This window comes from Misgurnus anguillicaudatus, chromosome 7 (assembly GCF_027580225.2).
Source record: "Misgurnus anguillicaudatus chromosome 7, ASM2758022v2, whole genome shotgun sequence".
In the NCBI taxonomy this organism is placed as follows: Eukaryota; Metazoa; Chordata; class Actinopteri; order Cypriniformes; family Cobitidae; genus Misgurnus; species Misgurnus anguillicaudatus.
This window is the reverse complement of record NC_073343.2, coordinates 35,592,610-35,618,080: the sequence shown is the minus strand read 5'-3', so window position 1 is coordinate 35,618,080 and position 25,471 is coordinate 35,592,610. Positions and strand designations below refer to the sequence as shown.

The window sequence follows — 25,471 nt, the reverse complement described above, 5'->3', positions numbered from 1 at the left end:
GCCCACATTGACCGTGTGTTTCTCATGAGGAGCAGGAGATCTATTATTATTATTATTATTATTATTATTATTACTCTATTAATGATAAAAAAGAAATGTGGGAAAGTTTGTTACAAGTTCTGCTGCAGTTATCTGTGTGTTGCACTTGCTGCTCTGCATCTCAATCTAAAAAGATCTGAAGGTGTTAGAAACAAGTTCATATTAAATAAAAATGTATTTTTATAGCACTTTTTTTACAATTGTTTAATTGTCCCAAAGCAGCTTTACATTAATAAAAACAAAAGAAACAGAAAAATCATAGGACAGCAAAGTACCACGACTAAAATGAATCCGTACTAGTGAGTGTAGTAATAATTCAACATTTGTGTAACGTAACATAGTTCAAAGTTGAGCCAATGTCAGCTGACTCCCAAGGGGATAAAAAACTCCTAGGAGAAAAACCCTGTGGAGAAAAAACCTTTGAGAGAGAGCCAGACATAGCTGATCCTATAGAAGATATGCTATATATTGAATACTAAATTATAAAAAATGATTTAAATTAAGAGTTTTAATTGAAATAAAAAATTGAAGGAAGTGGTTGGTTGTTGCGGGGCAGACTTGGCTGATGCAGCAAAAAATTACTAAAAGATTTATTTAGAATTCAAAAATGTGTAAATAAAGTGAAGTGGTCACTGGGCAGACATTGGTTGGGCATCACATTGAAGGATAGGCCAGAAGCATCAGTGTTGTGATGAGCTTCACAGTAGCAGAAACTGGCTCTATTAGTCTCTCTGTCCTCGGCTTTGAGGATGAGAAAGAGAAAGCAAAACAACCGTTCACATATAATGCAAGTGTCATAATCACAAGCTGCTAATGTTATACAGATCATTTTATTGTTTTATTTGATTGTTTTTAAATCGATTTCTAAATGTTTAGACCGATGCTGATGTGATTATTAAAACTATATATTAGACGTGACAGCAAGCCTACAGTCCTTATTTCAATGTAGCCAGAGGATGTTTACAAATCTGTAGGTAGATCAGAATAAAAAAGAGTTAGAGAGGGGGTGAAAATAAATAAAGCTTGCATTTAAAATGCTAAAAAAAAGAACCCTGTATATGACATCTGTAAACGTTTGCACACAGATGAGAATCAACTTCGTGCCAAAGGCTACGACAAAACCCCAGACATTATTCTGGAGGTGCCAATAGGTGAGTCTCTTACTGTTTTTATTAGTATGACTCGAAGGTTGTTTATATTACAAAGTTGTTTTGTTATATTTGTAGCTCGGTTGAATGACATGAATGTCATTAGCTGTAAATCTTGAAATCATTAAGTGGTTTTCATAAAAATACAATCTTCTTGTGTTGAGATTTGATTACGAATCTCCTCTTCAGATCTCATACCCAAACACATGTTTTTGTTCACTGCAGCTGTTGAAGATCATATCGTTCACTGGATTGAAAGCAAAGCTTCATTTGGGGATGACCACAGCCATCACACTTACCTGAATGAGCAGTTTTGGAGTTACTGCAACAGGTCAGACCCCAAACAAACCTCAAACACTCAGCGTAAAACCATACAGAAAGAGTTTAAACTATTTAGGGGTCTCAGATGATAGACTAAATTATTACCCATAACATTATTACTGAAGGGTTGTTTATTCATACAATGCTCATTTGAAACGCCATTGTTGGGGTGGGGATCTGAAATAGTAATGTGTGTGCGTTCAGATGTGACACAGCTCGTACTGTCATGTTGATTGGCTGCCTTGTCAGATCAACTTTGGCATGTCAAAAGAATGTCAGGCCCTTCAGAGTCCACCTTTCAGAGCATGCTTGTAATTTTTAATTGACATTTACATTTGACATTTGGAGGGTTCTCGTAGCACAGGATCGCCTGTGTCCAGCTTTCTGTTGTCTCCTCTCATTCACTTTATCATTTGCTCTGAAGGTCCAAGCCCGTTAGATTCGACGTTTTTACATCATTTCTGTTTAAACAAATCTTAAAAAATATTGAAAAGGTCATTGAGTTTTCTTTCCTTTGCGACCTGATGAATATCGCCTCCATATTTAGAATTAGTGCATTGCGTCTGAGTGACATCTACACTGATTTCATTATCTTCAAGCGTTTGCATTTGCTCTAAGATCATTTTTTTGATGTGCTGAATAATTAGTCACAATGGTTGGATACATCAGTGTGAAGTTTCAGAGATCGCACAGATGTTACATTATTGTGTCAGAAGCGTTACATATGTGACAAACGTAAGGGACGTGGCTTTAGATTTGTTTAACACGTTAAATCGCCAGCCCTAGTTAGAAATAAAACAGAAGAGCAATGCCAGTGTATATTTAGCCAAATCATCTCATTTTTCCCAGCAGTAACATTCATCATCCTAACAATAGTGTGGCCAAAACACAAAGCTCATAATAAACTCTTGTCAGTGGAGTTCTGGGTAATGATGCTTTGCCTATAAAGATGAGAATCAGTGGAGGAGAAAAGACGGTTCAGGCCCAGTGCTTGGATCTGATGCTAAAGACGCTGTTGGCTTCACCTTCCCATCAATCTTCTAACAGGCCCTCTGACGGATCTGCACATAATTGAGTTATCCATCTACTTGGTTATAGGTTGCATTAAGAATTATTCACCTGATGATAGTGAATATTAAGCACATTAAATGACTTGTGTGTGCTCTTTAGTTGAAGTGGGTAAATGTGTCCCGTAATGAAGTGCAACTCTGGATAGTTAATGAGATTTCAGAGCTTTAGAGAAGTTGTTTATCAGTGATGAATGAATGTGTGCCATTCTAACTAATCGTTTTAGCATCAATGTAATTAAATTCTTGGATACCCGATCTCTTTAATAGTTTTTCCTTGGACTAGAGTGACAAAGTTTGGTCATATTCATTAATAGTGTATTATATGTGTTTCTGTAAATGTCATTGTTGAATTTATAGAAGCATTGAGGGACCTTCATGTGTTTTAGCTAACATGAAACTCGCTGAGGTTTTTCACAATAGCTGCACACCCTAGTTTAAGATGTTTAAGTTCTGTTAGTGTGTTTTTTTTCAGCACAAGACTTGAAAGGTTTCTCGGTACTGCTCATTTTTCAAAGCTGAAAATGTTAGTGCTTCTAATAGAGGCTCCTAAAGGTTAGATCTGATAAAATGCTGTCAGGACTTGACAAAGATGATTTATGGCCAAATAATACTGCAGTATGGCTCATTTCCCCCTGCGGTCATACAGGGTTAATACTCTCAGTTTTCTCATATATATTCTGTGGCTTGACCACTAGGAAATTCCTGACCTGAACATTTGTGTTGTGGTTTTGTTTTTGTAGTTGCTGACATTGACAATAATATTATACATTTTAGATTGGGTCATGCATTCGTTTTTAAAGAGCACGAGTAGAATTGCTGACATTATTACACAATACATTGATCACGTATATCTGTTCATGAATCGGTTGAAATTTAATGAAATGAAATTCACTTTAAAGATTGAATTTATCCTTTTCTGTGAAGCTGTTTTTAATGACATTTGTAGTATTTAAATCTGATGGTTTGGTTTGTTGTGTGTGGTTATGTTATGTCCATGATATTTATAGCTGAAGGACGCTCCCCTTCTTATCTTATGGCACTAATAACTAATGTGACAGACATACATACATTTTACAGTTTTCTTTCTCTGGATTTGTTGCAGTTTTTCTGTTGTAGTTTTGATTTGTGCTGCTCACTCAGATGTCAGTTTTTAAAGTTGCGTCTCTTGTACCCCTGAAACATCTGGGGATTGTGATAATATTGGGGGCTTGTCCGGGATATGAACCTCCTGCACCCAAAATGCCAATTTGTTCCCTTATGCTTGCCATAGATTCAGTATTGGATTATTTTTCTGTTGTCACATTAGCAAGCTCAGCTGATAGGTGTATTTCTTCAGATTTGTTTCCCTTTATATTGATGCTTTTTGGCAGTCTCTCTTTTGCATACTGGTCCTCTTGCACCACAACGACATTGTTTTGAATGATTCTCAATAGCTATAAGAGTTGAATGCTTCGCTCTTTTCCACAGTTCTTACATGTCATCCTCCATCACGTTTAATATAAATAAAACAAAATTTCACTTAAAAGAATGTGTAGGAGAGCTGAAGTGTTAAGTGCTCTTGTGACGGTTTAATCGTAAAGACCTCTCCAGAAACACAGTTTGACATGAGATGACGTCAGAAATCTTTTTGGGATTTGTGGTCTGTGGCATATGACATTTAGCACTGTGGCACACCCGGGTGCAACGAAAGATGCCTGGCATGAAGCTCTGAATGCTAATACCACATGACAAGGTGCTTTCATGCTTTAAGGATTTCAATGCATATTTAGGGACATTGTTTAATGCGCTCTGCATGTAATCCGCACACTTCAGGTCCCATCAGCTGTGGGATTTATCTGCCACTAAGCCTCTATTTCATCTGTTTATTTTACACATAACGCATTAAACTAATATGTCGTATTAAGTATGATTTTGACACCAGGAATACTTTAAAAGTAAAGATTTTGTAAATTGTGACTTCTTAAAGTTTGTTAAAGAAGGACCTGCAGTAAAGTGACTTCAACTTTTAATCTTTTGGTTGTAATTTGTTGGTTTAGATTTGTATACCCAGTAAACTCTTAGTTGTGTAGCGAGGGATGGATGGATATGATGATGTGCTTCTCGATTGATAAATGACAGTGCGGATCCACTGATTCGACAATAAAACTGTCTAATTCAGACCTGCATTTGTTTTAAAGACTATAAAGATGCCGTTCTCTCACAACCCTGGAGAAAAGCTCATACTTTTATAGATCCCATAACATCAGAGTTTTATCTCTTATCAGGTTTCTTGTTTAAAACAGCATGAAAATGTCTCTTACCCTAAAACCAAAGCAAGTAGCTATAGTTCACAAACAAGACCTTTGATATATCTCAAATCAGTTTACTGTCACGAGGGGATGCAGGAGAGAAAACGGCACATGTTAAACCATTTCTTGAGGTCTTTAAACCAAAATGGTGTGAGAGATGGTTCTTATTTTGATTGGCGTGGTTTTGAAGATGAGATTGGGAAAACATTTTCATACTGGAGTGTAAAGCCTCTCATCTTTGTTTTCTTTAATCCTCTCAATCAGACCATCAGTTCTTGCTGGCGTTGTATTTTTGAATGAGATCCAGTGATGTTAAAGCCTGGAGTCAGTGTGTTTTACAGACCAAAGCAAACGTCTTACAGAGTTATAGGATTTGTCATTATTTTACAATGTCTTGGTTTAATAAATGAGTTTTCCTAGAATGCTTTTATATTAAAGCTGCCAAAACTTTCTAATGCTAGAAATATTTAGCTATTAATTCTTTACGTGAACCTATCAGTACATTTGATCCTGTAGTGAAAGACAACACTAGGTAATGATTAATTCCTTTACAGACATTAAGCATTATGCAATTTAAGAAGTCTCTCATGTTGTCTGTTTAATGTGTAGACTGAAGTAATAATAATTTATTGATAGTTGACTGTCTGAAGAGTATAAACACAGTGATTATGGTGCTTTTAAAACTGCTTGTAGGTTTGGCCCAGTATGTGACTCATCTAATGATGTGATTTCTTTTCTAAGTGAAATATACTTTAATAGAATAAGAACTGTTGTTGTTTTCACACGAGAAGTTTCTCTCTTCACTATCTCTAACTGTTGGCTGTACTGTTGTCCTTTACTTCAGGATTTATCAAGATGTGAGTTTAACAGGAGAAACTGGAGCTGTGTGGTTTCTGATGTTAATAAATGTAAATCATGCAACGTATTTTTCCTGTTCATGTCTGATGTTCACCCTGACCAGAAGTTTTTTTGTGCACCGTTGTCCAAACTGTACTGAACTGCGTATGAATCATGCCTGAAAAACCCAAAGTGTCTGTGGATATGTTTATGCTATTTTAGCTTGTACGTACAGTCAGATGTCATGAAGTCGTTCACTCTCTTTGGTCATAATGTCCAGGAATGTTTCTTTAAATTGGCATGTGTTCATACAGACGGCACTCTTCCTAATTTGGCGATGAGTGTTGGAGCGATCGGTGATGAGACTGCACCATCACATCAGCAGACAATTTTAAGCAGATTGTCCCAACATATAAAGTTGAACGGTGTCATATTACAGAGCACTAAAAGAGCTACACCAGAGGAGAAGTTTGAAGTGAAAATATGAGGAGGGAGTAAATGATAAACCATTTCCCTTAACCCCATTATTTTACTGCATTTTAAACTGTCTTTCGCTGGAAGGCTTTCCTTCGTGTATGCAATGGAAAAAAACTGTCAGTGCCTAAATGAATGTTTTTCTGTTTGCTGAAATATTATCAACCTTGTCAAGTGGCAGTTTGAATAAGAAAGCAAACATATTTTGATCAAGACAGAAAGGGTCACCAAATCTCCATGTTTGATGTCTTGTTTTTATTTGATGGCTCCTCACTCATGACCCCATCCAAAAAAGGAAGTGGGGGATGTGAAAAACCACTGCGAGGTCTGAACATGTTAAATTCTCTAATCTTCCCAAAGCTTGCTTTCTTTTTTCCCTGCCGGCCCTCCTGTCAACTTCAACCTCCAACCCTTCTCTACATGCATCACGGCAAATGAAAGCCGCCCGTGGCACGATACAGGGTGCAGAAAGCCCCTGGGCCCAGTCCAGAGAGACGCGCTCCACTCCTCCAAAAAGAGTTCCCTCCTATCGGCGCTCGTAATGACTGTTTTAACAGCGCTCGGAGAGGAGATATGATGTATTGTAAATTGTGTTTGACAGTGTGGCTGCAGTGGTTTTGTCATAGCTTGTCTTTAGTTATTACTGCAACTTCCTCGTCGTACAGATAAGAGTCTCTGATTGAACGTACGAAGGTACACATTATCCACAAAGCATTCTTATCACCTTAATTCATTTAGAGCAAAGAACTTTGACACGGGTCATTGTGCCCTAAAGTTATCCATCACACAGACATTTGATGTCTCTGCCCATGTCTGTCTCCAGCGTGTCTACATGTAATCAGGGCGCAGACGGAGGGAGGACGGCCATTGGTTCAGAGGACGTTGCAGGTCATACGACTCGATTTTACTCTTGCTGGTGTTTAGTATGGAATAAATGTACAGTGGGCGGAGTTTAGACAACAACAATCATAACTTAGACCAAACTCGACACAAAGTAGTTTTAGCTTATTTAGTTGAATTGTATGGAATAAAGATGCATACGTTATGTGTAAGCCGTGAGAAAATTGCAAGGCTCGACTAGGTCTGTGCAATTTATCATTTTTGAATTTCACTTTCAATTTTTGATTCAAACAATTACAAAAACAATATAATCGAGGTAAAAGAATTATTGTGCCATTAAAATCATGATCAAAATAATTGCGACTATAAAAAATACCAAGGATAAGGATTTTTACCAAAATAACAGCAATTATGCGCCACAGTAATTGTGAGCATGTCATCTCCACCCTCAATCAAAATAGTCTTGTCTATGAAAAAATATCCGTGATAATTCAGGGCTCAACATAAAGGACTGCCCGGTGGCCCGGGGCAAGCGTGAGAGACGTTCGGGTCAGTAAAAAGTATTGTCACTTGCCCGATCGGGTCAGTGCTTCACCCTCAGTCACTAAAATATATTTTCATCAATGTATATTATTATTATTTAACATCTTGAAAGCAGACATTTACTTGGGGAAAACACGACGAAAGAAACGATGCAATATTTTGCACAATTTGCTGTCAGTTTACAGGTAAAGCAGAAAAGTTGGGGGCCTTTTTTCGTTGGAACATGTCTGTTGTATATGTATTCAATTATATTTGATTTTTGAATTATTATTTTTAAATATGTGACACTGACTTTTTTTACTGACCGGGCCAGTATAAAATTATTTGCGTTGAGCCCTGTAATGTTTACCAAAAGAACTGCGATAATGATTTTTACACAAATAACCGTGATATTGATTTGTACCAAAATATCCGTGATAATCACATTTTTATCAAAGACAAAGATTTTTACCCATATAATTGAGATTATTATAAAAAAAAACATGATTATGATTTTCAACTAAATAATCGTGTTTATTATTTTGACCAAACTAATCGTGATTTAGATTTTGCCCATAATCAAGCAGCCCTAAACTCGACACGTGAATGAAATCTCAACATTATTTGCTTTATGTAAAGTAAACGAAACGATCATTTATATAATGTCTCTTTCAAGTTTTATTGGTATTAAATCACATCTCTGCGCGTTTTGTATGGCCAGTGTTAAGAAAGTGTTTATTCAGTACAATTTAATGACCTGAATATAATTACATTTCACAATGAATTTTGTTCAAAGCTACTCGCGGTGGTTTCAAGGTTCAGCGCTTATCTCAGTGTCTGTTCCCCGTGTGTTTTTACATGAACTTAAGTCATTCCTGTTACAGAACTGAACTTCAAATCATACATTTGTTTCAAAATGGACATATTTACATATTTGCCGTCTTTATTTTGTGGCTGCCGGGATGAAAAAGTTGTGGTCATGTTTTCTTTGGATCTCACAGACTAAAATACTTGTGCGACTCTGTTGAACAAACACCATTAGGATTGTGAAAGCTTCATATGAGAGTTTAAGAGAGGTTTCACGTTGCATTAGTGTGACTGCTGTAATTACACGTCAGCTCATAATCATATCTCTGTCAGGTAGTCACAAGTCGAGGAATTTCACGTGGTGGATGTGGGATAAATATGAGGTCTGCCTAAACATTTTTATGGTTCTCTCCTCGCATTAAGCGTCACGGAGACTCGACTTTAAACATGTCCGATCTCATTACGCAAATTTGGATATGCTAAATCAGGTTGAGGGTCCCCGGCGCCCCCCTTTAACAGTCGGCGATTCACGTGTTCATGGCAAATGTAGGTCTTTAACTGGTGGAAGTTTTATCCCTTTGGAAGATAATGTGGTTTTGCAATTCAAATATTTGCCGGTTCTGTTTCCCGGTGCGAAGTATCTTTGAAGCCGTGTGCTTCTATCATCGGTGATGACAGCGTACGTGTGACAGCAGTAGATCGTGCTCCGTATTAAAAATACAGCAGGAGCGCCGCATGTAAATGAGTGTGTTTTGATTCTCACACCCTATAGAGTACTTTCACATATAAACAGCATAAATCAAGACAAATGAACAGTTTTTTTTATTATTTAAGTGCTCTTCAGACTCAAGTTTTTTTCTTTTCGTGTGTGTTGTTTCGTATGAAGGGCACTTGATTAACCTGATCCTTTTCCTTTATTTACAGACAATAGACATCTTTCCTCTCGGTCCGTTCCTCTACGCGCTCGTGTGCTACTTGACTCTTTTCAGACCCTGAACAAATAGGACGTTGGTTTTTCAGTTGAACTGGAAGCAGTCGTTCTTCAAGAGCTCTTGCTTTTGTAAAGGAAATATCCCACGAGCAGCTGTATCGTTGCGTTGAATGACTTCAAACCTGTCACCGGCCTTTCTATATGTAAAGAATATATAAGACAATTAAGAATTGGCATTGTGACGAGCAGCCCTTGCTCCCAGAACCCTGTAATTTCATCTGGTTTTTATTCTTCCCCTCTTCTTTTCCTCCTCCCAACAGCAATTAATCTCATTTTTAGTACAATTTCCAGCCCGTTCCTGGAGTCAGGCGCAGTCGTCTGTTTTGTTCTTATTTGGCCCGGTTCCTGTGCATAGTCATTAAAGGCCCAATTAATGTCACGCTGTAGCTGAAGAGTGCTCATTTTTATTGGGGAGCTGACAGTTGCCGCCACGAGTGGCGCAGTGTAATATGCATTAATTGCCCCGTAACACTGGTAATTACCAGTTCTTCAAGCCTCTCAGTAAACTGTCATGCCCAGACAAGACTGCTTTGAAATAGATTACTCATTAGGGAGAGCTGCCCTATTTTCCGAAGGGGCTTGCTGTGTTGGCACAAAAAGAAAGATTTGGGTACTAAACAAATAGTTGCCAAGAGCAATTTCCTATTACAACTTCCCAATGACGGCGTCTCCCCGCTCTTTCTCTGTCTGCCGTGTCAGTTGTGGACAGGAGCGGGTGTCCGACGCTGTAATGGTCCCTGACGCTCACCGGACATCTTTAAAAGTGCTTTAGATGCTAAGCCAGCGTTGCTAAATGCTTTAGATGTCATCCATTATCCAGTGATCTTCTTCCATATGCTATGTTTCCTTACTAAAATAGAATTGAGCAGGTATTTCTACGAACACCACAGATTCAGTGTAGAGTCTGAATCAACTAATTGGTAAAATCGATAAAAATAGATAAAGACATTTGTAAACTTTGTGTTTATGATTAAAATCAGGTGCTGTTTCTTCATAAAATGTGAGCTACACGTTTATCAGGTGCTTCTTCTTAACTTTGGTAAAAAGCAGCGTTGCCAGGTCATTGGCTTTTCAGCAGGTTGATGTTTTCTGTGGGTTAGAGTTTGGTTCATTATTTGTTGGTATTTGGGCTGTGAATAGTCATTGGGATACTTTTGGACTAATTTTGAATGACCATTGGGCTGGTTTTGTTGCATGGATCTGGCAACCTTGAAGGACAATGATGGAAGCAAAAGCGCAAACGAACGCTGGTTAATAAAGCAATACGTTTGTTGTTGGGTTTTTATAAAAATAGTATAACCACTAACTAATCTGTTTTATAAAGTAAGCGGGAAATCCAGGTTTTTATTACTGCAACAATGCATGTATATCACTTTCATATCACAATGACTTATTTATTTTGTTAATAATGAATAATGTTAACTCTCATCAAGGTCTAAAGTCGAATTTTATTAATTTTATTTACTTTATTAATTTGTGGCAAAATGTTCTCAGCACTTGCCTGAAGACCTGAAGAAATTAGTTTTGCTTATTTATATTTTGACATTTAAAGATGTTTTACTATTTAAAAGCTTCACAAACTTTTTTATTTAAGCCTTAAAATATGAAATTCAAAAAGATTATATTAGTAAAACTTAATAAAAGTGTGGCTTTAACTCTTTTAAAAGTACACTTCTACCTCTAATTTAGTGCCTTATTTAGTTATAAGTGAAAAATGTTTAATTAATTAATTAATTAAAAAACCCTATCTGATTAATCGATTATGAAATTAATTGTTAGTTGCAGCTCTAGTAGACTCAGGTTAATGATTTTCTATACAGTTTGATGTTAAGTTCATCATGTTAGTTAATGCTAATTTGGTTCCCAGCGAAGATCACACACAATGCCACCTTCTCTTAGAAGGCAGCCTAACATCTCTGTACAGCCGTTCATCAAGAACACACCTACAACGTCTTAAATCTCATGTTTGTAGGCTTTTGTCATTCGTGAATGATCCACTGGAACACGATGGAGCTTTAGTTGGCAAAGAACAGCATCAGTGTTGTGATGATCTCTGTATGGAGATGTACGTCTTCACCCAAAGCCTACTTCTGCTTGGACAGAAGAATATAGGAAACCACGCGTTGTTTTATCTCTTTACAGCAGCTGCTGCAGGCAATCTGCTGGCTCTGCCTTCAAATGAGTTTTGTCAAAGCCTTTCACATGCTCAGCCTGAGATCTTCTAATGAAAGGAGATGGTACAATTTCCAGAGCTCAGGTAGAAGAGACCACGGGCCAGCTGAGACGCACGGCGACGACGACACCCTGAAACTCTGTCACTGATGAACCTATTATTCCTTTCATTAACACGCTCGTGCGGTCCGGTTCAAGAACTGCGCATCCGTGTGTTTGTGTTGCTCCAGCACGTATCAAATTGTTTATGACAGAACTAATTGGGATAATTGAAGACATTAAGATTACCTGTCAGCCGTACGCGCCCAAACGGCACGTCCGGCTGACAGCCGGTGACAAGCGCGGGACTTGCGGCATCAGTCAGGATGGCGTTTCTCCAAACCGTCATATCGAGCGCGGGGGCCGTTCTAATTTGATGTGGACAGGCTTCACGGGGCAGAGCGAACGGCTAAATGGAGCACCCGTGGGGGGAGCGCCTCGACTCCGGACCGCACTAATGGAGTCCCCTTTGGCGTCTTGACAGAGAGATGAGGCAATTTAAGGCGAAAAGTGAAAAGGGCTCCAGCCTTGATTTTTTTCCCAAGTGTTTTAGGAACATCAGAGCAGAATAAATGTCTGGAGGCGGCAGTCGTGCCACCATTAAGAGAAAAGTGCGAATGAATCTCGGTGTGTTCTTGCATGCATCTCATAGATGTCGCAGAAACTGTATTGAGGGTTATGTGTGCATTTATCTAAATATATTTAAGTTGTTGTTTTTTAACGTTAAAGTAGTTTGTGGTGTTTGATTCAATATGGAGAGTCAACTGTAGGTAAACCAATAAAAGGTTCATTTTCTTGTGGCTCGACCAGCCAAATACAGCAACGTCATCTAATCAGTGGCAGAAAAGAACAAGATAATACACTCTAAATATAATGAAAATATAAACAGATATGTGGAACAGTCGTCCAAAGTGTCCTTTATCTAAAGCAACTAACAGGTACTAACAAGTTTTGATATGTTTTTCCTTTAGCAGTTGAGGTACATGATCACCAGTGTTAAAGTCCAAACCAAGTCCTGACCAAAGATGTAGAAGTCAATTAAGTCTTTGTAGTGTCGCAGGAATCTGAAGTTGTTGGTATTTTTACATTTTTGTTAATGTTTTCTGCTACACTTTACAATATAGTTCTGTTTATTAACATAAGTTATTGCATTGGCTAATATAAACTAGTAATGAGCAATATATTTAAACAGCATTTATTCAAATGTGTTATTTAGTAAAAACTAAAACTATTGTGAACTGTTTGTTCTTTTTAGTTTCTTGTGCAATAATTAATGTTCACAGATACAGTTAAAAAAAAAAAACATATAAGTAAAAGTTAAAATTAATCAAATTAACATTCCTAAATGCTGCCTAAGTATTGATGATTGTTAGTTCATGTTAACTAATGCAGTTAATTAATGTTTACAAATAAACCTTATGGTAGTAAGCGTTAGCCTTTTTTGTGGTGTGGTTTGACATCATATAATGTTGATTTATTTTGAGATGATAATCAAGACATTTTGTGTAACTATGTTGTGCAGTGTCTTGTGTACTAAAGCCAGAAAAGATTGTGAAGGTGTTATTTATAGAAGAATAAGCCCACGTATCCCCCCTCCTAAAGCTCTGAAAGGTCATTCCTGTCATCCTCAGAGATCCTTCTGTTTGTTGGCTTTTAAAAGCAGGGTTAAACTGTGGGACTGACAAACCCCTTCAGTGAATGACGATCAGTGCAGATAGCCTCAGGGATGCCGTTCAGCATCGCCGTGACCTCTTCGTGTCCGCGTCTGATTCCACGTTTAGACTATTTAACGTCCTTTTTGATCTGCTAGATAATTCGTTTAGCTGGAGTCTCGCTCTCGTAGACACTTCACACACTTGAAATCTGTTTGCTTTGCAAATTTTTAACATGACACTGAAATCTAATTTGCTTTGCAGCTTCTTGGAGAAAATATTATGGTTAACTCTTGAGATGGGAAGTTACCTCTAGTATTGCTAAATTATTATTTATTTTATTGTACATCATTATTTAAAAATTAATTGACATATCAATAAGTATTAAACAACGCATTTATGTACATTTCAATGTTGGGTAAGGCATATGTTTGTTGTGACAGTAATGAGTGATTTTGACATTCATTCAGTTTTCACAGAGTTTGGGAGGTAAATACGCTAACAGATAAATACTACAAATATTTTCAATTCTAGACTCATTTTATTTTGTGAGATTTATCCAAATAGTATTATTACACAGAAGCAGTTGAAATGAAATGAGTTATTTTTGTCCTTTTATGGCATTAATAGACAGTGTAGTGGAGAGATGACAGTGAATCATATGAGAGAGAGAGAGAGAGAGAGAGAGAGAGAGAGGAAAAGTACCAGGATTTTGGTGTCTTGAAGCACTTCTGCACAATATGTCAGAGCGCAGCCCACAATCCTTTTGGCTCCAACTTCAGTTTGCTTTTCCATGTAAACATACACTAGATGGGTGTCTTTGCCTATTACGCTCATGTCTTGTTTCTTTATCAGTATCTCACATGAGTTTTGCTGTAAGAACACATTCGGTTTAAACAGCAATTTATCTTTCCTGTCAGTTAAAAAAAAAAATTAATCTAAAGTTCAGGTAAAAAGTCATCAAGACATGTGTTTTTTAACCAGATATTCAAAGCATCATCTAGTTGACTGTAGAGTCTTAATGGGATAGTTACCAAACCTATCATGAACCCCATTTACTTCCATAGTATTTTTTCCTACTATAAAAACGAATGGGGCTCACGATCAGTTTGGTTAGAAACATTCCTCCAAATATCTTCTATTGTGTATCGGGAATATGTTCCCGCTTATTTTCTTTTATTTCTCCCTGCTGGTTGAATGATCTTCCTATTGCAATCCGGTCAGCCACATCTCTTGCAACATTCAAAAAACAATTAAAAATCCATCTCTTAAAAAAATACTTGACATAGATATTGACCACATTTCTATCTCTCGACAGGTATTGTTTGGGAATAGTGAAAACTTGTATCTTGGTGAAAGCACTTCTTGTATTATTGCCTCCCTATGAAACATCGCTTCGTTGTTTCCAAATCTTGTAAGTCGCTTTGATAAAAGCCTACATGTAAATCAGAACAAAGAAATGTATACAGGTTTGTAAAAACATGAGTGTGAGTAAAAGGTTAACCTAAATTATTTAAACATACTGCTGAGCGACCACATTGGGCATTGATCTTCAGCTTAGGATTGTTGGTATTTTAATGTACGTTTTTAATAACCATCTTGAGATAGACTTGTTTTAGATCATTGTTAAAAGATAAACTGAATGCTAAATGAAGATGATTCTCCTGAAGACCTCAGCAGAATCCAAAGTGACCCAATGACATCCAAAAACATCACACCGCCTTGATTGTGTCTAACAAATATCATGCTTTTAATTCATCTGACTTTAAAACATTGCTCTCCATGACTTCTGGACAAAAACTTTGCTGCTCGTGGAATGTCAAGGGGTGATTTTTTTCCACACTTCATTTCCTATTTCTGTCTATGGGTGCGTTATCAGATAAGTAGCTCAGAACCGTTCAGATGGTGCTGACGTGCCCATTTAGCAGCCGTTACGCAAGCAAAGGTGGCGATTTGGACGAAAGCCATGCCTGATTTCTCGTTGCACGTTATCTCGCGTACTTTTGCCATCACTAGAAGGTAGTTTTGTGTAGAAAAGGATGTGTAGAAAATAAACAACTTGGTAGACATTCAACTGCAGTCTATCTAGGGTCCACGACACCGGAGTCTGCGTGAGCCGAGGTTGTTTATGTGAATGGCAGAGGACCCTCTCGAGACCCTGGACACTCCAGCACAAAGGCGCCTGGGTCGGGCCGAGCAGACGGCACTCGGGTTACACACCAAACTGTTGTTGATTACAGCCCGAGCTGCAGAGGGGCTCGACACAAATTGGAAACACATTAGCAGGCAAGGTTAAGAGCAGGATTAGACGCCGCTCGCTGTACAGCCGAGCCGACGCAAAATGGAGACCATTTGAAGGGATTTGTTTTGATCCCCCTGAGAGGGTGCTAATTATTCACTTGGGCTGCTGGGAGTTCACAATAACAGGTTACATGAGCTTATAACCCGGTGAGACTACCGGTGAAACCCCTGTGCTCATCAGCAGCTCTAACACTTACCCATAATGCAGTGGTCATTCATCATCATGACATGTGCTTCATCTGTAAATTAATACCAGCTATCGTTCTTACGAGTAACACGGCCTGTTGGTTTCCTCTCATTTGTCCTGACTAATAGATTTTTCTTGTTTTTAGATGCGTAATGTTAATATTAATGTCCTCTCGGTCTTTCGTAATGGGTCTTAGTTTTATTTCGGCCCATTGATTACACGGTGACGTGCTGCAATGTACAAGGCTGTGGTTTAATGAATTCACAGGAAGTCTTAATGAAAGCTTTTGTCCGTTTATATGATGGAAAGCAGCATGTAGGTCATCGGAGCCCAGCGCGCTCCCCTGCCGCCCAACTCCAGGTCACCCGACACTTGATCTGAAGCGGCAGGCCGGGGGTCAAGCTCTTCTAAGCCTGCGACCCCTATGGCGCTGTGGATCTTCTTCTGTAGTCAGATAGGTGACCTACATGTGCTCCACGCAGGAGTTTTTTTACTGTAACATCAGGTCCGTGCGGTGGCCCCGTCATCTGGGCTCTGACAGGCCGTCATGGGTTGGAGCGGGCAGGCAGAGCAGCTGGGCCGGTGACGGAGCGTGACGGGGCGAATCCGAGCCTCGCGGCACATAACCACACCTCAACCAAAGATGATAGAAACACAGCCAGAAAAAACTACCATGGTGCACCTCAAAAACCTTTCCACAACGTACCCGAGCTATAATTCAATGCAAATCAAAGGATTTTCAATAACAGAGATATCACCTGGAAAAGAAGAATTGGATTTTTGTGTCCGTCTTTTAACCTCACCACAGAGGAAATGATGTGACCAAATCTGGAGGTGTCATCTCCATAGTCATTATCATAGACGGGTCAGGCGTTTATTGGGTCTCACCTTACCGATAGCCTGGCGATCATTAATCCATAAGCACAGATAATGAGCGCCGAACAGATTTCTGCAGTTACAGCCGCGTGCCGGATGGTAGCAGGACACATTAATGAGCTTATCAATATGTGTCACGGGTTCAGAGTTTGAACGGCCGTTAGCTGCCCCTGATAGGACTAAATGAGATGGGGGCTCTTCTCCGTGGGGTCACGGATGTTTCCGAGGTTCCCAGATATAACGCTTTAATCCTGCCTTAATCTCTGACGTCATATCCACAGACAGCCGCTGGAAGTAAATTTCACTTCCTCTACGCGTCAAGCTAGAAATAGTCCGAGAAGGCCGCGCCGCATCCGGATTGAAGCCTCATCAACAACAACAGAGAAGAGGTGTAAAAACGTCTTGTAGAGTTATAACTGAAAGAAGATTGCATCCGCTTTATGGTCGTCTTTTCCCATTTAATTACGGCGTTTGAGTTCATGCCACACTTACTGCTGGTCAACGGGTAACTCAACGATAATCCTGCTTTATTAGCTCAACGCTACATATGAAGTGAAATGCTTTAAAACATAAAAAAGCAGAAGAAGCTGCGATCAGCCACAAGGATGTCATGACGCTCAGCTCGTCTCTTCACCTTGTGATATTTATGGAGTAGGACGTGTTGTTTATTTATCGTGGACCGTATCCCGTCTCTCCTGCGCTCTTTAAACATCCTGTTTGCGTGAAGGTTTTTTTATTATATTGGCTCTGCTTTTGAATGCAGGCCCTGGGCCGGTCCAGTAAAATATGCGAGACGCAGGTTTTGTGCTGATATCGCCTCGCTTGCAGCCTGGAATCACGCCCTGCCCCCTCCGACCCGGTTCAAGCCCTATAAATAAACACCAATTAATCACCGAGCTGTGACAGCACTGCCCGCTTCTCTGTCCTCCATCTGCTCTCATTCAGACCTGAAATACTGAAGAATCCAAAGAGACTTCGAACTGGAGAAAAAGTCTCATTTATTGTTTACTGTAAGTGCGGTGATGTTGTTATTGCAGAAACTTTGATGCCATCAGCAACAGTGATAAACAAGAAACGAATCAAAACTCATTTTCAGTCGTGTTGTTCCAGTCTAGACAGTGAAAATGGTGAAACATCGGTAACACTTTATTTTACGGTGTCTTTGTTACACATGCTACATGTAATTATTATAGTAATAACAGTTAATTATGCATTATTACATACAACTAACCCTAAACCAAACCCTAATCCTAACCCCAACCCTGTAGTAAGTACATGTTGTTAATGATTATTAGTATTTAAATATATAATTACACTGTAACAGTGATACCGTAAAATATAGTGTGACCGAAACATCTTTATTTAAGAGACTAAATAAATGTTGTTCACTAACAATCTTGTGCCTGGATCTCATTCATGGTCATGTGATCGGTCACGTGATGCATTGGCCATTAGCAAACTCAGATGTGACGTGCAAATGAGCTGCAGCGGAGGGGAAGATTATCAGCATCTTTTCAAATATAAAATATCGTACACTACTTGTATGACACTTAAATGGAGTCTGACAGTTTAAATCACTGTCTGCTTTCATCGTATGGAAAGAATCAGCCTGTAAAATTGTGTTCGGCTTAAGAAAAGTCCTAATGGTTTGGGACGGACGACGAGCAAATGACGACCAAATTTTTACTTTCGAGCGTGCCGTTCCTTTAAATGACTTTCTGCTGAGGCACAAAAATAACGTCAAGTGGAGAAACGTCACAGTGGCGCGTCTCGATGTCGGACGGAGAAAGGTGTATCGTCTGATAGCTGCCAGGAGCTGAAGCGGAGCAAGGATGACACCACGGAGGGCTGTAATTACTTATTCAATTACGCTGCGATTATGTGTGCGCATTGGCGGGGAGGAGGCCGCTCGCTCTCTCAGCAGCTCCTTTTGGCTTTTTGTTCTTAAGTGCTGCTCTCTCATTAAAATGCCTTTTTAACCAGCATGGCACCTGCTTGAAAATCAAATGCGGGCCGCTCGTTACGCCTAATGGCATCACGTCTGCCAGCGTCGCTCTCAGCGGCATCCCGCTCTCTCTGTGCGCCAAAGCCGACGCGCTTCAAATTAGCTACATTTCACAAACAATTTCACCGACTCGTTACGCAGTTAGATGTTTATTGGAAGATCACCGACTTCCCCCGAGCGATACTTGTGCCAGATTTAGGTGGCAAAGCGCTGGCCCGCATAATAGACCTGAATTATAATTGGAGCCCTGTGTCTGTTTGTGATTTTATTTATGGAAGCTTTGCATTGAAGTACATTGGCCTTTTTGTTTCCCTGTTGACTGTGGAAGCTGTTTGGAGAGCCTCCCTTGGGCTTTACGAGAGAGAGCGTCTATTTAACCTCAGAGCTTTGGCGATTACCCGCCACCATCGGCCAGTGATGGTGTTCAGATTTAAGGATGATGTTTAGTGTGAGCTTCTGTTCTGTTCCAGTTGTGTTTCTTTACTAATTAAAAACTATCCTCTGAAAAGCTGTTCTTGTGTGTAGCCCAGAGATGCTTGAGGAATCAGAACGCTGCTTTAACCTCTGCACCATCTGTAATGGCCATACTCCATACCTCTCTCATGTTTTAGAATGTAAATGTTTGGATTTGATGTCCATAACACTTCCATAAAAAAGTGTGATCTCCAGCAGATCCAATGCAACGCTCCGTTAGGTCTGAATAAATGTGTGACTTTAAAATGAACCTGACTGTGATCATCTGTAAGGCTTCTCTTCAGCATCGCCGGCTCATTCAGGATACTGAACTGTAAATCAGTTGTGTGGGGATTTGCATGTGCACAGGTGAGTAATATCCAGACAACAGCTGAAGGAATGAGGCCGTACTCTTCTCTTTTCTCCTCCCTCAGGGTTCCTGCAGGGTCTTAAAAGACTACAATTCAGAAAGTTAAATTTAAGGCCTTAAAAGTATTGACAATGGCCACAGTCTTAAATTTCTTAACTCTGTTCATTCCAGAGAAACATTGTCCACAGAGAATAAAATAGTAATATAAAACGCTGTAGAAGTAATTGGTGGTGGAGGCAAATAGAAAAGTTCTGATCACACTTCAATCCACACTGTAAAAAAATTCCGTAGAAATTTGCAGCTGGGTTGCCGGTAACTTATCGTAGATTTAAATTTATGTTATTACTGGCAACATTTTGTTCAACGTTAAATGAACATTAAACATTTACAAGTCTTTGTCTTTACAGAGTAAATCTAAAAAACAGCATCAAGCAAAACATTCTGGGAAACAAAATCTGAAGCAAAAAACAGAAAAAGGTTGATGATGATTTCTGGTTCCCAGAATGCTTTGCATGAGGCTGTTATTGTATAGTTTTATTCTGTAAAGATAAAAACTTGTTAATATTTAATATTTATTTAACTTTGAACAAACTCTTTCCAGTAAATAACATACATTTAAATCTACGGTAATTTACCGGCAACACAGCTGCAATAACATTGTAATTTCTACTGATTTTTTTACAGTGCAGTTTTATTATTTTTATTTTTTAAAGAGGATACACATGCAAATCGAGCATCGAACCTAACACGCTTCCCCTTCAGCTCTCCACAAAATAGCGGTGATTTGTGGACAAAAAGCAAAAAAGTGCCATAATAAACCATATATTTTCAAGAAGCGCAATTTTTTGGGAACTATTCAAATTTTTTGATAGCGCAAACGGTTGAGTAGAATCAGAGTCCTTTAAATAGTGGATAACATTAGCAACACATAACAAACCACAAACATCATTTTAATGCAGATTCATTCATTATTGTGTAATTAGAGATACAGGCTATTAAATGCAATGGCAATACATTGTTCATATTTATGCTTAAAAATGTATGTGCGGAGTGTTTTTTGCACTGTGATTCTAATGAAATTAAATGCAATAAATGAATGAATAACTTGAATGAATAAAGTGCATTTATTAATGTTTTCAGGGATTAAAGGTAATTGAAAGTGATTAAGATGGCATCTCTCATCAGATGTTGGAGTAAGACACTGAGGCAGGACTATTATAAGAATGTACAATACATTAAATGTGCCTTGGGTCTTTTTTTTGTAAACCTTGTTCTTTGTATATTTATAAATCAAACAGACACAAGATGTCTACACAGCACACAGTAAATTGTACATTATAAACATTCATTAACATTATAAGATTACATACTACACAGTGTGATGCATTTTAAAGCTGTAAAGTTGTATGCAGCAGTGTAAAACATGTTAACACGGCACAAACCAGCAGCTGACCATACTAATCCTCCCATATTAGTGGATTTTATTTATATTGAACTACGTAACAATACTACCTACACATGTTCGTGTGATTTATAAGTATTGTAAATCAATACATTTCTCGACTATTAATTAGGAAACATCACAGCTGTCAGTGTGTATTTTAATGGCTGACTGTGAGCTTCTATGATCTAACTGAAGTCTTTATGAATCACGTGACGGTCGAGCTTTTTGGGCTTTCATTGTCAGAAGTCTCTTACTAAAGGGCAACACTCGCGGTCTAATAATGTATTTCCATGTATTTTGATGATCTGTTTTAATACTGAATTTATTTGATATTTTTCTATAACTGAATCAATAAAAATAGAACGCTTTGAGAATTTCTGAGATCATTTGAATTCTTCTAGTAATGCGTCGTGTTGGTCTTAAATTTTATTCATAATGCTCTCAAAAGGTCTTAAATTGAATTTGCTGAAACCTGCAGGAACCCTTCCTCTCCTCTTTTCTCCTCTCCTCTTTTCTCCTCTGCTCCTTTCTCCTCTCATCTTTTCCTCTTTTCTCCCCTCTTCACCTCTTTTCTCCTCTCCTCTTTTCCTATTTTCTCCTTTCTTCTCTTTTCCTTTTTTCTCCTTTCGTCTCCTCTTTTCTCCCCTCTTCACCTCTTTTCTCCTCTCCTCTTTTCATCTTTTCTCCTTTCTTCTCTTTTCCTTTTTTCTCCTTTCGTCTCCTCTTTTCTCCCCTCTTCACCTCTTTTCTCCTCTCCTCTTTTCCTCTTTTCTCCTTTCTTCACCTCTTTTCTCCTCTCCTCTTTTCCTCTTTTCTCCTTTCGTCTCCTCTTGTCTCCCCTCTTCACCTCTTTTCTCCTCTCTTCTTTTCCTTTTTTCTCCTTTCTTCTCCTCTTTTCCTCTTTTCTCCTCTCTTCTTTTCCTTTTTTCTCCTTTCTTTTCCTCTTTTCTCCTTTCTTCTCTTTTCCTCTTTTCTCCCCTCTTCACCTCCATTCTCCTCTCAACCGATTCTCCTTTCTTCTCCTCTTTTCCACTTTTCTCCCCTCTTCACCGCTTTTCTCCTCTCGTCTTTTCCTTTTTTCTCCTTTCTTCTCCTCTTTTCCTCTTTTCTCCCCTCTCCACCTATTTTCTCCTCTCCTCTTTTCCTCTTTTCTCCCCTCTTCACCTCTTTTCTCCTCTCTTCTTTTCCTTTTTTCTCCTTTCTTCTCCTCTTTTCCTCTTTTCTCCCCTCTCCACCTATTTTCTCCTCTCCTCTTTTCCTCTTTTCTCCCCTCTTCACCTCTTTTCTCCTCTCTTCTTTTCCTTTTTACTCCTTTCTTCTCCTCTTTTCCTCTTTTCTCCCCTCTCCACCTATTTTCTCCTCTCCTGTTTTCCTCTTTTCTCCCCTCTTCACCTCTTTTCTCCTCTCTTCTTTTCCTTTTTTCTCCTTCTCCTCTTTTCCTCTTTTCTCCCCTCTCCACCTATTTTCTCTTCTCCTCTTCTCTCATATTTTCTCCTTTCTTCTCCCCTAATCTTTTCTCCTCTCTTATCCTCTTCTCCTCTCTTCTCTCTTCTTTTCCTTTTTTCTCCTTTCTTCTCCTCTTTTCCTCTTTTCTCCCCTCTCCACCTATTTTTTCCTCTCCTGTTTTCCTCTTTTCTCCCCTCTTCACCTCTTTTCTCCTCTCTTCTTTTCCTTTTTTCTCCTTCTCCTCTTTTCCTCTTTTCTCCCCTCTCCACCTATTTTCTCCTCTCCTGTTTTCCTCTTTTCTCCCCTCTTCACCTCTTTTCTCCTCTCTTCTTTTCCTTTTTTCTCCTTCTCCTCTTTTCCTCTTTTCTCCCCTCTCCACCTATTTTCTCCTCTCCTGTTTTCCTCTTTTCTCCCCTCTTCACCTCTTTTCTCCTCTCTTCTTTTCCTTTTTTCTCCTTCTCCTCTTTTCCTCTTTTCTCCCCTCTCCACCTATTTTCTCCTCTCCTGTTTTCCTCTTTTCTCCCCTCTTCACCTCTTTTCTCCTCTCTTCTTTTCCTTTTTTCTCCTTTCTTCTCCTCTTTTCCTCTTTTCTCCCCTCTCCATCTATTTTCTCCTCTCCTGTTTTCCTCTTTTCTCCCCTCTTCACCTCTTTTCTCCTCTCTTCTTTTCCTTTTTTCTCCTTCTCCTCTTTTTCTCTTTTCTCCCCTCTCCACCTATTTTCTCTTCTCCTCTTCTCTCATATTTTCTCCTTTCTTCTCCCCTAATCTTTTCTCCTCTCTTATCCTCTTCTCCTCTCTTCTCTCATCTTTTCTCCTCTCTTCACCTCTTTTCTCCTCTCCTCTCATTTTTTCTCCTATCTTCTCTTCTTTCCTCTCCTGCTGATGATTCTGTCTTCTGTTTGGATGAAGGTGATTTTTCTGAAAGCTGCTCTTCTTCTCAAGCGTCCACTGATTGTCTGTGCATGGTGTGGAGAAAGCTCTGAGCTTGAGTGTGGGGCTGATCTGAGATCAGTAGAGGCAGGCAGTGGGATGATTTATTAGACAGTGGGAGTGTGATTGCATTGTTCCTGTACAGACTGTTTTTAAACTTCCTGCACTTTCTCAACACATTACAGACGCATGAAGTGACGTGTAAAAGCAGATCTCAGTGCTGTTTATCACTTGAAGGTTTTAAATAGGTACTGGAACTAACTAGTTTTTTTCAGCAGATAGTCAGTAAATCATCTTGATGTTAAAAGGCGATGACACAAAAATGATATAAAGTGTTTTATTTTTGTGTGACTTAAATCAGGTTTTCGTGTTATTACTTCTTTTTACCAAAATGTATCTAAATACGATATTATAAAAAGCATTTTCTGAAATAAATGAAATTTGAGAACTTCATCATCATAATGAGTGATGCTTGAAGATGAAGCTTAAATTGAAGTGTTTTTGTAATGGAGAAAATAGTATCTTATAATAAAATGACTTTTGAGTTTTGCCACTTTTCTTGTTGGGTTAATTTGATGTTGGATAACTGATAGCAAAGTGTTGTGTATTGGTGTAAAGTGTCAGTGGTTATTTATAGAGTTAAAGACGCAAAAGCGTGTCTGTGTGTATATGAGACAGCTGGATCAGACCACAACACCATATTGACAGATGAACTGCTGGACTTCATCATAAAGATTCAGTCACTAAACACCTCTGAACATCTGATCTTAAACTAAACAATCTCACCAATCTCTCTCTGTATCAGATTCTCATTCTACACAAATAAATCTGCATCAAGTGTTTTACTGTGTGCACTGTAGACTTTCATGAACTTCATAAAGAGATTTTCATTTCTAATCTGATGTTCAGGAAATAAACACAAATAATACTTTTACATTTTCACAAAATTTTACATTTGCAGCTTTTCGTATATTAAGAGGAAACATTTCAGGATAAAAGAATCAAAAGACAAGGAGAAAACATCCTCGTATGACGGTTGACATCTGTTTTAGACACAAGTTTGTCAGTAGAGAGATTTTTTATTAGAAACTTTGCAATCGACTCATTGAGTTTTTTAATCTTTGTACACCTCTGTGTGTGCAGGTTCGGTCCAGGTCTGGTCATCTACTGGTACGGTTTTATATCAGAACTGGACTGTCAGCGAGATCGAGGGATCCTGCTGAATGACCGCTTTCCTTCTGACATCACAACCCTGTGCCAGCGGGCGTCTCGGCTGTGACGCCGGTGGAGGGTGCTAGTAAAGTTTTGGGCGGAGGGGCGTCGCGAGTGCCGTTTGTCGGTGGGGATGTGAATCCGGAAGCAATTTGGCTTTCCTGCAGCGCGAGTCTACAGGCAAACATCTGCTATGAACTCCTGCTGAACTCCTGAGGGCCGGGGTCAGAATAATACCTCCGTGCCAAAACACCGCCGCCCCACGGCTCCTCGAATCCTGCAGGAGCTCCGGGAGAGGAGACGGCAGGTAATGAACTTCTCTGACAGCTGGGTCACTTCTATATCTGCCTGGATGTCATGATGAACATTTGCTAATATTCCTTCTTTGTGTTCGTTTGATGATGTATCTTTTACTTGTTTGGTTGTGTAATAAAGTTGAGTATTTTTCTTGAAGTTTGTATTGTTTTTATGAAGTTTGTTTAATGGAAGAACGAAAGTTTTCTTCTAGTCCAGTGCCAAACAGGCTTATGTTCTCCAACCATCAACTTATTTCAGACTAATATGAGTTTAATACCATCAAGAACTTGGATTTCATTCTGTAATGCTCAGCCCGTCTGCCGCAGAGCGTTACCCGTCCCTGACCCCGCTCGCCCGTCTAAACCCCGGAGCTCGGCTGTTAAATCGCGGTAAAGTGTTGCATGATTTGTTACCCCTAACCCTACAAACAGACCTTGATTCAGACAGGAGGATCTGGGGTCAAGGAGGGGGGGTCACCGGGCGGTTGCGGTTTCCTCTGTTAAAACCCCAAACCTCCCCCCACCCCACCTCACACGGGCCCCAACACAATGGTTCTCATGGAGGCACGCTAACGTCTGTGAAACGCTTGGACTTCACTTTATATTCTCACACATAAACCCATCGTAGGGTACAGAAATGTCGGCGAGTCGGTTCCTTTTGGTTCTTAAGGTTTCCCGTCATTGTGCTTGATGATTGTGGCTCTGCAGATAAAAGCAGTAAAGATCAGGCGCTATAAATGAGAATCTGCTCA

General features: G+C 39.1%; 1 protein-coding gene across 2 annotated transcripts in view; it reads left to right on the top strand.

The window, feature by feature from the left end:
- Window positions 1-24,876, top strand: part of cdin1 (CDAN1 interacting nuclease 1) — a 54,169-nt gene extending 29,293 nt beyond the window's left edge. The window contains exons 10-12 of one of the 2 annotated variants that reach the window (XM_055171828.2): window positions 1,125-1,190; window positions 1,413-1,518; window positions 24,355-24,876. In XM_055171828.2, coding sequence (XP_055027803.1) covers window positions 1,125-1,190; window positions 1,413-1,518; window positions 24,355-24,490 — 308 coding nt within the window. In that variant the 3' untranslated portion in view covers window positions 24,491-24,876. Of the gene's footprint in view, window positions 1-1,124; window positions 1,191-1,412; window positions 1,519-2,357; window positions 3,496-24,354 lie in introns of those variants that run through there. The other variant, XM_055171829.2, reaches the window with a different exon arrangement.
- The last annotated feature ends 595 nt before the right edge of the window (window positions 24,877-25,471 follow it).